Source organism: Sebastes fasciatus, chromosome 7 (assembly GCF_043250625.1).
Source record: "Sebastes fasciatus isolate fSebFas1 chromosome 7, fSebFas1.pri, whole genome shotgun sequence".
NCBI classification, from domain to species: Eukaryota; Metazoa; Chordata; class Actinopteri; order Perciformes; family Sebastidae; genus Sebastes; species Sebastes fasciatus.
The window spans coordinates 36431999-36446271 of NC_133801.1; the positions used below are offsets into that span (position 1 = coordinate 36431999).

A 14273-nucleotide genomic window follows, 5' to 3' on the forward strand; every position below is an offset into this window, starting at 1 on the left:
TTATTCACGGAGGTAAATGCATGTTTGGACAAGTTGGGACTAAAATGGGACAAGCTGGCAGGTGTGACAACGGTTGTCCAAATCTGACGGGGAAAAATGTTGGACTTTTGAAGAGAATGCAGGATAAAGTGAAAGAAATGAACCCTGAGCAGAAATTGACATTTTTGCATTGTATTATACATCAGGAAGTGTTGTGTAAGTCAGTGTTAAAAATGAACCATGTTGTTGATGTTGTAACTAAAACAGTTAACTTCATCAGGGCAAGAGCATTGAATCACAGAGAGTTTGTTTCGCTTTTGGAGGAAAGCGAGACTGAACATTGTGACATAGGCTACCACACAGCTGTCAGGTGGCTCAGCCTGGGCAAAGTACTGAAAAGTTTCTGGGACCTGAGAAAAGAGATTCACGAGTTCTGTGTGAAGAAAGGAAAGGACATTCCACAGTTTACAGATGCAGACTGGATTGCTGACCTTGGTTTTGCTGTAGATGTGATGGCACTAATGAATGAACTAAATGTCAAACTGCAGTGCAGAGGCCTTTTTGTACATGAAATGTACAGCGCAGTGAAGGCTTTCATGAGAAAGTTGCAGCTTCTCTCAAGCCAAATGAAGGACAACATTCTCACCCACTTGCCAACACTGAAGGAAGCCACAAAATCAGCTGATCACCTCGACAAGTACTCATCCATGTTAGAAGCACTGCATGGTGAGTTTTCAAGGCGATTTCAAGACTTTAAAACAGTTGAGAGTGAAATGCACATGGTTTCTTCTCCCTTCACCTGCAGTGTGGAGAATGCACCCAGTGATGTTCAGATGGAACTGATTGACCTGCAGTCTGATACAGAGGTCTGGCAGAGCACTTTAGGTCAGTCTCACTACTTGACTTCTACTCTTCCTTCAAAGAGGAGAACTTTCCACACATGAGGAGGCATGCTCAGAAGATTCTAGTCCTCTTTGGATCTACCTACGTATGTGAACAGACATTCTCAGTGATGAAGTTCAACAAATCCAGATACAAATCCTCTATCACTGATGACCACCTCTCAGCTGTCCTTCACATATCCACCTCAGACATTCAGCCAGATTTCAATGCACTTAATCAAGCCCAGAGCAGGCTGGATTTTTCCCACTGAACAAGTAAAATGAACTGTAAAACATTAAAAGCATTTATTGCTTTTTGCATCAAGTTGACAATTGCCTATCTTTAACATACTGTAAAACACCTATTCAGTATTTGGGAAGATTAACATGTTAAAAATAAAACACTGATGCAATTATTGTTTTTACTGTTTATTACTTCTATAGGAGTATTTTCCTATATCCACAAAGCAACCTAAAAATAATAAGAAATATGTTACAGTATTTCATCGCAGAAATGGTTTGAACTTCAGATTATGAATAATATCCAGTCCCAGGGTGAACTCATAATAACCTCAGGATGTAAAACTCTTATGTTCCGGTGTTTCTCATCATCATGTGACGGCTCAAACCATGTCAGAATGTTTAGAAGTTGTGAACAGTGTGACAGTTTCACTGAGAATCAACTCATCAGTTTTGATCAGCAAGACATGTGCACATGGTTATTGATTATTGATTATCAAACTGTAGACTATTGAACTGACTCTTCTGCACACATGTGCTAAAACACGTGTCATTTGTTTGACAGAATGAGAAACTCTAATCTGTTGTGAACAACAAACTAATTGTTCAGAGATTTGAACTCTTTGTTTTGAAAAAATAATAATATTTATTCCTGAATTGAGCCAACACTGTAATATTAGTCAGTAGTATGAAGTATTTGAACTGTAACTATTGGACATAACTAACATACACTTCTCCAAAAGTAGGAGCTGCTGTCTGAGATGCAGCTCCAGAACATCGTGTGAACTCTGTAATGAAACATTAATAATCAGGTCCTTCCTCTATACCTAATAAATCCATTCAATGTCTATAGACAGACTGCCAACATAATGCCTGAGTTATAGACCAGAAATATGTTTTCCTACCCGGCAAAATATTCCAGACTTCTCTGTCCATCAGTGTTTCTTTGTCTTAACAACCATTCAAATATTAATAAAGTTAAGACTTACAGTGAATTAGAATAAAGACTAGATCTGATCTGATCTAGATCTGATCTGATCTAGATCTGATGCTTGATGATACAGAAACCATTTTACATTATTGTTCACCTTGATGAAATGAAAACATGTTTCTGAGATACGTCCTGCTGGGTCCTGCTGCGTCCTGCTGGGTCCTGCTGCGTCCTGCTGGGTCCTGCTGGGTCCTGGGTCCTGCTGCGTCCTGCTGGGTCCTGCTGGGTCCTGCTTGGTCCTGGGTCCTGCTGCGTCCTGCTGGGTCCTGCTGTGACCTGGGTCCTGCTGGGTCCTGCTGGGACCTGGGTCCTGCTGTGTCCTGCTGGGTCCTGGGTCCTGCAGGGTCCTGCTGGGGCGCTGCTGGGTCCTGCTGGGTCCTGCTGTGTCCTGCTGGGTCCTGCTGGGTCCTGGGTCCTGCTGGGTCCTGGGTCCTGCTGGGTCCTGCTGGGGCGTTGCTGGACGGGAGCTGGTGATGCTGCGTTCAAGGGCTGTCGCCTGTCGGAAACTACACGACTACAGTGTATACTGTATGATCAGAAAGACCCTGAAGGTGACATGTGTTTCATATTTTCACCGTGTTTCTGAGATATGACGCCTTTAGGAACAACATGATGATAGTCTGCAGATGATAGTCATGTAGGGATTCTACTTTAGTAGGTTTTGGTTATTAGCAAATTAATTAATAAATAATAATAGAATTATTAATATTAATAAAGATTATCAATAAACATTAATAATAAACGGGGCACCACCCTGGAATCAGGGACCAATGACCAAAACGTTAATATAGTCTCATTATATATGCTAAACTATCAATTTGGAACGTTGATTAATAATTAAATTAATAACTATAACCAAAATAGATAGTAAAGGTTGAAGGATATCGGAGTTCTTGACATAGCAGAGGTTGGCATTATTCACTCTTGTGCAACATTAAAGAGACCAGCATGTATATTCCACAAACATTTATTTACAAGATAATAAAGGTTTAAAACACAATATTAATCTAACTAAATAACTAAACTAAACAACCAAACACAGTGTGTGTGTGTGTGTGTGTGTGTGTGAGAGAGAGAGAGAGAGAGAGAGAGAGAGAGAGAGAGAGAGAGAGAGAGTGATTCTAGACAAGATGGCTTCTTGTCTCAGGCTGTCTGTTTGGCCTACAGACAAAATGGCGAGCACTGTAAAACTACAAAGATGGCGGAATCAAAGATGGCGGAATCAAAGATGGCCGTTAGCATGTCATCACATGACCTCTTTGTTCTTCTGAGCACATGTACTCAAGAAGGACAGAGAGAGGGGGGGTGATGTGGGGGTTAAGATTATCTGAAGCTGTATGTTTATGTTTAACTAATTCACAGTTTCTGTATGTGATCTTTATGTGTGTTAGATATGCAGTGGGTTAGAAAAGATGGTTAGTTTGCATGCAAGACCTTGTCTATGTGAAGCATAAACTAAACACATCAGATATGGCGAAGCCAGTTACCCAAAAATCAAATACAGATAAATCACCACAGTCAAACTCAATGAATAACATTAAACCAAATCAATACAAGTACTTTCTAGAAATCAAAGTTGGACAGTCTTGCGCAGCCATGTGCGATTGCTAATGCTAAGGCCCAGTACGTTACCGATGGAAGAACAGGGTTTGTAATTCCATGTGTTAAAGTTGTGGTTCCAAGTCAAAGAGGTCGTCTTTGCTGTGCAGATTGGTTAGCTTGGTGCTAACTGTGAGAAGGCAGGCGCTCGCGTCTTCTGTGTTTTGGTTCCTTGTGTTGCTATGACTGTTTCCTAACAGAACATAGAATCAGAGAGCAGAGCTGTTTCCGGTCTGGAGCACAGCAGCTCACCTCAGCCGGATCGGCTTGGGTTGAGGAGATGAGTAGAAAGAGCTGTGGCTCACCTCAAACAGGTCAGCTTGGGTGAGGAGGTGAAGAGGAAAGAGAGAGAACAAAGAAATTCCTCTGGTTTTGTTCTCAGTGATTTTCACACCTAGGTGTGAATGTTAGAGTGGCCAATGGAGAGTGAGCTTGGTCCACGGCCAATGGTAGCATACTTCTCAAGGATTCTGGGAGACAGTTCACTGTGTCTGCCACCAGAAATGGCAGGTCCCTACAGTCACTATCATGATGATAGTCTTCAGATGATAGTCACTATCATGATGATAGTCTTCAGATGATAGTCACTATCATGATGATAGTCTTCAGATGATAGTCACTATCATGATGATAGTCTGCAGATGATAGTCACTATCATGATGATAGTCTGCAGTTGTGTTGATAAATGGATTCCCTTGAAAAGGTTGGTAGTGTTGTTCAGTGTCTATGCAGAGGCCTGGAGTCACAGCTCTGTGCTCTGATTGGCTGCACATATTTTCTGGCTGCACTTCGCAACAGAATCAAGTTATCACATCTGTTCACCGCTGCTCTGGTGTCAGCTCATAGTCATAATCCCATCGGGCCTATCTGCCTGCCAGGCACTCATTGCTCATCACCAGAGTCTTCCACGAGCTGCTAGCTTGACAGCTGTGAGGACTAACAGTAGCCATTCCTTATAAGCCTAATAATAAGTGTTGCAACCTAGAAATATTTTATAATTTACATTTTATTGACCTAGAATAGATTTAAGTTATCTAAGAAGAAATATACACTACACTACACTATTATCTGATTTATGTTATTATCACGAGGTCAAAGTTCAGAGTGATGTGATGTCATCAGTCAGCGCAATGTTACTATGGCAAAGGTCAAAGTTCAGGCTGTGATGATGTCATCAGTCAGCGCAGTAGCGATTAAAAAACGTGCTTGTTGTTTACGTTATGTGTGCGAGCGGTTCTGATTGCTTCGTGTAAAAGATAACTTCAACAGAACTGGGAAGAATAAAAGTTGCCAAAAGGAAGACGGAGTCATGTGTCTTTAAGGGTGCAACATAAACTTGGTGTTTCCGCCTGGTCTGAGTTCATCATGAAGCAAGACAAGTCATGAGCCACAACACAGTAAGAGTTAGCGTTAGCTGCTAGCCAAGCATGCCGACGTCGTGCTCCAAACGAAGCAGTGGAGGTAAAAGTTTGCCATCATGTCCAAAGCACAACAGATGTCGCCTGATTGGGAAAATGTTGTGGGAGTGATAGAGGAAAAGTTACTGACACTGACAGCATCGGAGTTGAATGACATATGCGTAGCACTCGGTCTAACTGTGGATAAGAGTGACAAAGACTTTCCTCGTAAGCTGAGGAGGCATATTCTCCCGTATCTGGAAGGGGAAGATGTTACTTCACGAGAGGACGAAGGATTGTCTGTATTACTGCACTTAAATGACAAAATTGACTAACTTAAAGAGGAATATGGTGATAGTGATGAGTCCATGCCTCAACAAGTAATGCAAGAGCACCGCCCTGTGGTCGAAAATGGTATTGCACCCACTAACTCAGATGCACAAAGAAAAAGTGTTTCTGCCCCCAATGCGAAGGAAGAAGTCCCTGTTGCTAGTCAAAATGTTGCTTATGTCCATCCACTGTACAGAAGGGAATTAAAAATAATTGGACAAATTCGAGAACCAAATCAAAAGGATAAATTAGCATACATCAGTTTGGAAAGACAAATTCAAAGGGCATTGAAAAAAGGATATGACGAGGGAGAAGTTGTCGAAGCTTTCATTCAAGCAATCGCTCCAGGAACGAAACTGAAGAGTTATCTTGAAAGTAGAGTTGATTTGACACTACAAGCTCTCAGACAGATATTAAGGACTCATTACATTGAGAAGGATGCTACGGAGCTGTACCACTCCCTCACGCGCGCAGTTCAGGAGGCAAGAGAAACACCCATCCAGTTTTTGGTACGAGCCATGGATCTGAGACAACAAATTGTCTTTGCTTCAGAAAGAGCTAAGTCTGGTTTGCGGTACAGTTCAGCGCTAATCCAAAATCAGTTCCTCCAAACAGTAATTACTGGCCTTAATGATGACGCCATTCGAGCAGATATAAAGCCATACTTACAAGATCCTGAAGTTACAGATGAAGTCCTCTTGGAGAAGATGACGGCTGCATACAGTCTCGAGATGAAAAGAAAGAACAAGTTGTCAGCCGCATCAAAAGCAAAGATGATTAAAGTGGCAGCGATTAGTGAAGAAAATGAGGAAACTGAAAAGGAAAGCTATGTGCACAAACCAAACAGCAAGAACAAACACAAGGAAACAAACAAACGTGATACACTGATGGAAAAGGTTGAACAAAGTAACAAAGCCATATGTGACGCGATCCAGAACCTCACCACTCAAATTGCGAGTCTTCACCAGACCCCTAAGCCTCAACCCATGAGAGTGAGTGAACAGCCAAACCGAAAATACCGACCACAGCCTAAAACTGCAAACAGCAGACAGTGTCGGAACTGTCAGGTATCCAACCCTGATGGAAGGTGTAGTCACTGTTTTAAGTGTGGCAGCGCCGAACACTGAGCATCAGGTTGTCGAATGAAAAATGTCTCAGCCAGTACAAATAAAATTGAAATCCTGCTTCATCCTGCAGAAAACACAGACAAAGTGGATCTGTTCAGCCTTCGAGCACCCCTCACTGGTAAGCAAAAGCAAATAGCCAAGCTGGTAGGGAAGAGATGTCTAGTTTGAGCCTCTCTGGGAGGAGTTGACACTACAATACTGTGGGACACTGGGTCACAGGTATCAATAGTGGGAATGAACTGGAAAAGAAAATACCTGCCAGACACTGAGGTGAGACCAGTGAAAGAGCTGCTTGAAGAAGGAGCATTGGAGCTCTCAGCTGCAAATGGAACAGACATTCCGTATGAAGGATGGATGGAAATTGAATTCACCCTGTCCAAAAATGCTGTGGCTGGAATGAGTGACAAACCTGTTCTGGTCCCAATCCTGGTTTCGAGCAGTGACATGATACGCCCATCATTGGCTTTAATGTGATCGAAGAACTAGCACTCACAAACGACACAGTTGGAGATTGCATGCCATCTGGTCACATGGTAAAGAGACTGTGCTCAGCACTAGAGGTAGGACACAAAACTGCAAGAGCTGTTTTATCTGTTTTAAAAAAACAAAAGCCTGTAAACCAACCCCACATAGCCAGTGTAGTCAGACGATCAGTGACCATCCCAAAGAACAAAGTGATGACAGTGCAGTGCGGCCGGCTAAATAAGAGTGTGTTGAGTACGTCACATGTAGTGTTGGAGCCGAACCAGGAGGCACCAACACTACATGTGACGTACTCAACGGCTTAGCCATTAGAGGCCAGCTAATTGAGCTCCCTCCAGAAGATAATGGTAACATTGAGGTGACTGTTGAAAACATGACTGACAATGATATCACGCTTTGCAGTCGCACTACACTTGGCTGGTTGCACAGCGTTGATGCCATCTACCCATTGCAGACAAAGCCTACTGAGGGTGAGAAACCTCAGACATCAGACAGCAGTGTTGCCCCGCCTGTGCAGCAGTCCGGCAGCGAGTCACAAGGTGAGCGCTGGGACCCACCCGTGGACCTGAGTCATCTGCCAGACGACCAACGGCAACAGGTACAGCAAATGCTCAGAGAAGAGTGTGATGTTTTTGAAAAAGATGATTGGGATACAGGGTGCATTAAAGACTTGGAGATGGACATACAGTTAAAAGACAATGTGCCCGTACAAAGAACATACAATGCAATCCCTAAACATCTCTACCAGGAAGTGAAAACACACATACAGGACTTACTGAACCAAGGCTGGATCCAGAAATCCTACTCTTCATATTCCTCACCTGTAGTATGCGTCAGGAAGAAAGATGGGAGTCTCCGCTTGTGCGTAGACTACAGGCTGCTGAACGGGAAAACACTGCCTGACCGTCATCCAATTCCGAGGATACAGGAGATCTTGGAAAACCTGGGAGGCAACTCCTGGTTCACGATGTTAGACCAGGGGAAGGCTTACCACCAGGGCTTCATGAGCGAGAAAAGCAGACCCTGCACCGCATTCATAACACCATGGGGACTTTATGAATGGGTGAGGATCCCATTTGGGCTTACAAATGCGCCCGCAGCTTTTCAGCGCTATATTGAGGGATGCCTAGGAGACCTCAGGGATGAAGTTTGTGTCCCATATTTGGATGATGTCCTGGTATTTAGCGCCAGCTTCGAGCAACACATCCAAAATGTGAAACAGGTGCTGCAACGACAAAGGGAGTGTGGTATAAAGTTAAGGCCAAAGAAATGTGACTTTTTCAAAAGTGAGGTCTGTTATGTGGGTCGAGTTATCTCTGCAGAGGGATACAAAATGAATCCCAAAGAGGTGGAAGCGGTTCAAGCACTGAAGCACGAGACAGCAACCACTGTGAGAGAAGTGAGAAAACTGATGGGTTTCCTCAGTTACTACAGATCCTATGTACCAGACTTCTCCAGGACAGCCAAACCCCTTTACGAACTGTTAGCAAAGCCCAAGTCTGAGCAGAAGCAAGGCCAAAAGAAAAAGGGGGTTAGCCGCAAATCTGCTCAGTTGCCACCGTCTCATCCAGTCCAGTGGACAGCGATTCACCAAGAGATAGTGAACAAACTTGCAGATCAGCTGACAAACCCTCCAGTGATGGCATATCCAGATTTAGAGAAACCCTTAGTATTCCATGTGGATGCCTCAGAAGAGGGCCTAGGTGCAGTTTTGTACCAGCGTCAAGAGGGTGTTCTTAGAGTCATAGCATATGGATCAAGGACATTGTCAGCGGCAGAAATAGTGGAGCGGCTAACATCCATTTTTCAGTCAAATCGTGCAAATAGTGATACAAGCACCAAATTTGGCATGATGATTCCCGAGGGGTCACTTAGCAAATATAAACGATCGGCCACTTGAAAATCCAAGACGGCGGCCATTTTTCAAGATGGCCGCCAAATTGACCTGCCGTTAATGGTTTCTCTCATAGAAATTCATCTACTTGGTCAATTTGAGTGATCTTGGTGTCAAATTATGTGTTTTCTAGCATGCTGGATCTTATTTTGATAGTTTTAATAATTTTGAACTGCAATATGACGGACATTTTTAAGATGGCTGTCAAATTTACTCGCAGAGAATGTTTTTCTTAAAGAAATGCATGTACTTGGTCAACTTGAATGATTGTGATGTAGAATTATATGTTTTCTGGTATGCTATCTAATTTTACAGCTTTAACATCCTCCGATACGTTTTTTTTTTACTTTTGGCTGTCCGGTGAGTCTTTGCTTTGTGGTGTTTGCATGGCTCAATTGGCTTGTAGGTCTACTGTTGTAGATATCAATAGCTGCTGTTGCCATAGGTGTAGGGGCTTAGTGGTAGGGGTAGTACCTTTGTTTCAGAAGTCAGCCACATCCTCCAGGATGGACTACTGGCACTGGTCCTCACTACTTGCCCAACTCTCACCTGTGGCTCCATGAAGTTGCTAGTGCACGGCAATGACCACACCCCGGGACACCATGTTGGCTCACGGGCTGAACTAGGTGAGGGTAGCACACAGAGAGTATCTCTGTGATGGAGTATGTCTAGCTCTAAATGTCAAAGTGCATAGAGTCAACGAACCAGCCATCTTTATCCATGAGGTTCCAACCCAACTGCCAGAATTGGAAAAACAGCAAAGAACTGTAAAGGAGTGATTGTCGGGCACTACCAGGGCACACTGGTGACAATCGCTGCTGTGTAACTCAGAATGGGGTTTAACGTCAGCTAAGTAGGATTCAGCATTATACTTAGTGTCCAACATGCTGCTTACTACCAACCCCTGATCAGTTTAAGGCAGCAAAACCTGAATCGACAGGATGTGCAAGCGCGGGAGAGCCGAGCCAAGGATAATGGGGTTCCAGTTATCCAGATAGTGTACAGATTGCGTAAAATAATGCATGAACCTAGCTGTATCCCATGCAAGCAAGTGCCCGTTCAGTGATGGAAAGCTCCTTCCCAATCTGAGTGCTGGAGATGTCAGCCTGCTTGCTTGGCTGCTCTGTACAAACGAGAACAAGCCTATCTGAATGCCCAACAGCTGCAGAAGAAAGAAGAGCTGTCCCAGAAGAAGGAAGCAAATATGGAGAAGCAGTCCACCTGGCAAAGGCTGCTCAGATGATACGTCGTGACATGTTTCAGCATAAATCAGAATTCAACAGCACGTCTCATGATGGGTACCTTGAAGATACCGTCCCACCATCACTGCTTCAGTTTGTATGTATGATTGAACATGGGGCTGATATCAAGTCACAACTCCAAAATGGCACATCAAAATCTGACCTTGCAACTGTTACAGTAGAGCTGTTTTGCCAAATACAGGGAAGGATCGCAGGTCCACAGGCAATCCAAGGACAGGAAGACACCTTTTGCTATGTATGTTGGCCTGTCTGTGTTTTCCAAGACCAGAAAGAGGCAACTGATAGATATGTTGGTGTGGGAACCTCATGGATAAAGATGGCTGGTTCGTTGACTCTATGCACTTTGAAATTTGGAGCTAGAAATACTCCATCACACAGAGACTCTCTGTGTTTTACCCTCACCTAGTTCAGCCCATGAGCCAACATGGTGTCCGAGGTGTGGTCATTGCCGTGCACTGGCAACTTCATGGAGCCATAGATGAGAGTTGGGCAAGTAGTGTGAACCAGTGCGAGTAGTCCATCCTGGAGGATGTGGCTGACTTCTGAAACAAAGGTGCTACCTCTACCACTAAGCCCCTACACCTATGGCAACAGCAGCTATTGATATCTACAACAGTAAGCCTACAAGCCAATTGAGCCTTGCAAACACCACAAAGCAAAGACTCACCGGACAGCCAAAAGTAAAAAAAAACAAACATATTGGAGGATGTTAAAGCTGTAAAATTTGTTAGATTAGATAGCATACCAGAAAACATATAATTCTACATCACAATCATTCAAGTTCATCAAAATCATGCATTTTTTTAAGAAAAACATTCTCCGCGACTAAATTTATATTGAAGTTAAAAATTATTTAACTATCAAAATAAGATCCAGCATGCTAGAAATCACATAATTTGACACCAAGATCACTCAAATTGACCAAGTAGATGAATTTCTATGAGAGAAACCATTAACGGCAGGTCAATTTGGCGGCCATCTTGAAAAATGGCAAGTGACCCCTCGGGAATCATCATGCCAAATTTGGTGCTTGTATCACTATTTGCACGATTTTTCCACTATCCGCTCCACTAAAAGGAACTACAAGTTGCATTCTGGCAAATTAGAATTCCTGGCACTGAAATGGGCCATAACAGAGTGTTTTCGTGACTATCTGTTTCATGCGCCTCACTTTACAGTGTACAGTGACAATAATCCCTTGACATATGTCACTAAGTCAGCGAAACTCAATGCAGCTGGACACCGTTGGGTGGCCGATTATAGGTTCACACTCAAATACAGGCCCGGAACAGCAAATCGAGATGCAGATTTCTTGTCACGGAGACCAAAGCCCATTGAAGAGATCATGCAGGAATGTACAGAGGAATGCCAACAGGAAGCTGTTGAATGCATCGGGAAAGCTCTGGAGAGAGATAAAACAGGAGATATTAATTGGATCTCTGTTGTCACCTGTAATGTCGACGCACTGCCAGAGGGGTGTAATATCTCAGAGCCAATTCAGCCTCTTGCATTGGAAGACATCAGAGCTGCCCAAAATGCAGACTTAACCATAAGCAGAGTTTTGGCCCTGAAAAGAACACATGCCTTCTTGAAGCATAAAGACAAGCTGGTAGAGAATGAAGCCGTCAGATAGCTTCTTAGAGAGTGGCCCCGTCTGCAGATCGATGGAGAAGGCATTCTCAGAAGAGAGACCGCGATGAGAAAACAGTTGGTTGTTCCTGAGTCCCTGAAGCCCACTGTTTACAAAAACCTACACGAGGAGATGGGACACTTAGGTGCAGATCGAATGGTGGCTCTTGCTAGAGAACGCTTCTTCTGGCCTAAGATGAGACAGGAAATGGAACACTACGTTACTCAGGTGTGTCGCTGCATGAAAAGAAAAAAAACAAAAAGAGTAACCAGGACACCTATCCAGAGCATTGAGACCTCTGCACCGTTTGAGATGATCTCCATTGACTACGTACACTTGGACAAGTGTAAGGGAGGTGAGGAGTATATACTTGTAGTTGTGGATCATTTTACCAAATATGCACAGGCCTATGCAACAAGAGACAAGTCTGGGAAGACCGCAGCCAGAAAACTCTTTGATGACTTCATTATGCGTTTTGGTTTTCCGTCCAAGATTCACCACGACCAGGGAAAAGAGTTTGAAAATACTCTCTTTTGCAAGCTCCAAGACTACTGTGGTATTCGCCATTCACGCACCTCCCCATATCACCCTCAAGGTAATCCGGCAGAACGCTTCAACAGAACGCTGCTGGGAATGTTGCGCACACTTGAAGAGTCTCAGAAGTCAAGGTGGAAAGAGCACCTAAACAAAGTGGTCCCAGTTATAACTCAACTGTGCATGAAGCGACAGGATTTTCTCCATTCTTCCTCCTCTTTGGTCGTGAGCCAACCTTGCCTGTTGATCTAATGTTTCCGAAAAAAAGAGAAGAAAGGAACCAGTCACAGATTGGTTACGCAGAGAAGTGGAGAGAAGTTATGCAAGAAGCCTATACTATTGCGATGCAGAATATGAAGAAAAGCGCAAGGAGAGGACAGAAAAACTACAATCAGCGCACATGGAGTTCTGCCCTTGAGCTAGGTGACCATGTCCTGGTGAGAAACCTCACGCCCAGAGGGGGTACTGGGAAACTGCGTAGCTACTGGGAAGAAATGATTCATGTTGTCAAGGAAAGAAAAGGCCCTGAGAGTCCGGTATATGTGGTCGAACCATTGCAAGGAACAGGGAGAAGATGTCCCTACCTGGTTGAAGAGCCAGAGGTTCATGATTCCAACCTGAAAGAGAGAAGCAACAGAAACAAAGTAAAACAGAGAACAAGGGGAAATCATAAAGCCAAACATGATACTTACCTGACAGACACAGACAGCTCCAGTGAAGAGGAGTATCACTTGTGGACAGCAGTGAGACATGCTGATCCGCTCCTTAATGCAGAAGCAGAAGAATTCTGTCCTAGGAGGGAGACATCCAGAGACAAGCCTGAGAGGGCATTCGTGCCAGAGGAGCATCCTGAGGAGGAACACCCTGAAGAGGAGCACCCTGAAGAGGAGCACGTGGAGGAGAGACATAGCATGGAGAAAGAGGCTGATGCCCCAGCTGTTGAATCTGAGAGTGAGCAGAGTGATGCTGAAACATGGAGGGACAGGCCAAGGAGAGTCAGACAGCCCAGTCGTGTCTACACCTATGATCAGCTAGGCCAGCCGACCTTTCAGCAGTTGAAGACCTTCCCTGTCAGTGTGAAAAGGCCCTCAGGAACCAGCCATGATCCCTCTACCAGATCATCATTCATGTATCCTGTTTATCATGAATAGATATAAAAGAAAACACAGAGACAATTTTATAAGTTAGTTTATCTTTGTTCATGGTGATGTTGTGGTATTAAAAACACATATTGCAGAATGTAGAAACAGGTAATCTGAACATTTATTTAAGTAATAAGTACAGAAATAGGTCACTATCCTAGTTTAAGTTAAGACAGTAGTGAAGTATACAAACAGTACTGACAGTAACAGTTGTGTGTACACTTACAGTATAGACTTAATGAAAGCATGGCTTTGAAACATGTAGACACATGATATCGGGTGTGTATGGTATTTTCCTTGTCCCTTTACGAAGATTGGGGGGCCCACCAATACTTCGATGGACTATTCACCCTTCAATACTAATGGACTATGAACACTTAGTCTTGTATTGTTGCCATGAGAGACTTTTGCCAAGGAAAAAGAAGAGAAAGAAATACTGAGAGATAGTATAGCCTAACCACCCTGTAATGTGTAATGTGTGTGAAAATACTTTGTTTACCCACCTTCTACAAAATGTTCCATTGTTGAGACGATGTTGATGAATATTGTCAAAAGATAGAAAAGAAAATGTATGGCAACATTTTTTTTTTAGTGGGGGAGGGTGTTGCGACCTAGAAATATTTTATAATTTACATTTTATTGACCTAGAATGGATTTAAGTAATCTAAGAGGAAATATACACTACACTACACTATTATCTGATTTATGTTATTATCACGAGGTCAAAGTTCAGAGTGATGTGATGTCATCAGTCAGCGCAATGTTATGATGGCAAAGGTCAAAG

General features: G+C 43.4%; 1 protein-coding gene across 1 annotated transcript; it reads left to right on the forward strand.

Moving 5' to 3' along the window:
• Nucleotides 1-44: 44 nt before the first annotated feature.
• Nucleotides 45-1145, forward strand: LOC141770713 (general transcription factor II-I repeat domain-containing protein 2A-like). The gene is made up of 2 exons (XM_074640560.1): nucleotides 45-700; nucleotides 1079-1145. Exons 1-2 carry the CDS (start codon nucleotides 45-47, stop codon nucleotides 1143-1145), a joined length of 723 nt encoding a protein of 240 aa, XP_074496661.1.
• Nucleotides 1146-14273: the final 13128 nt, after the last annotated feature.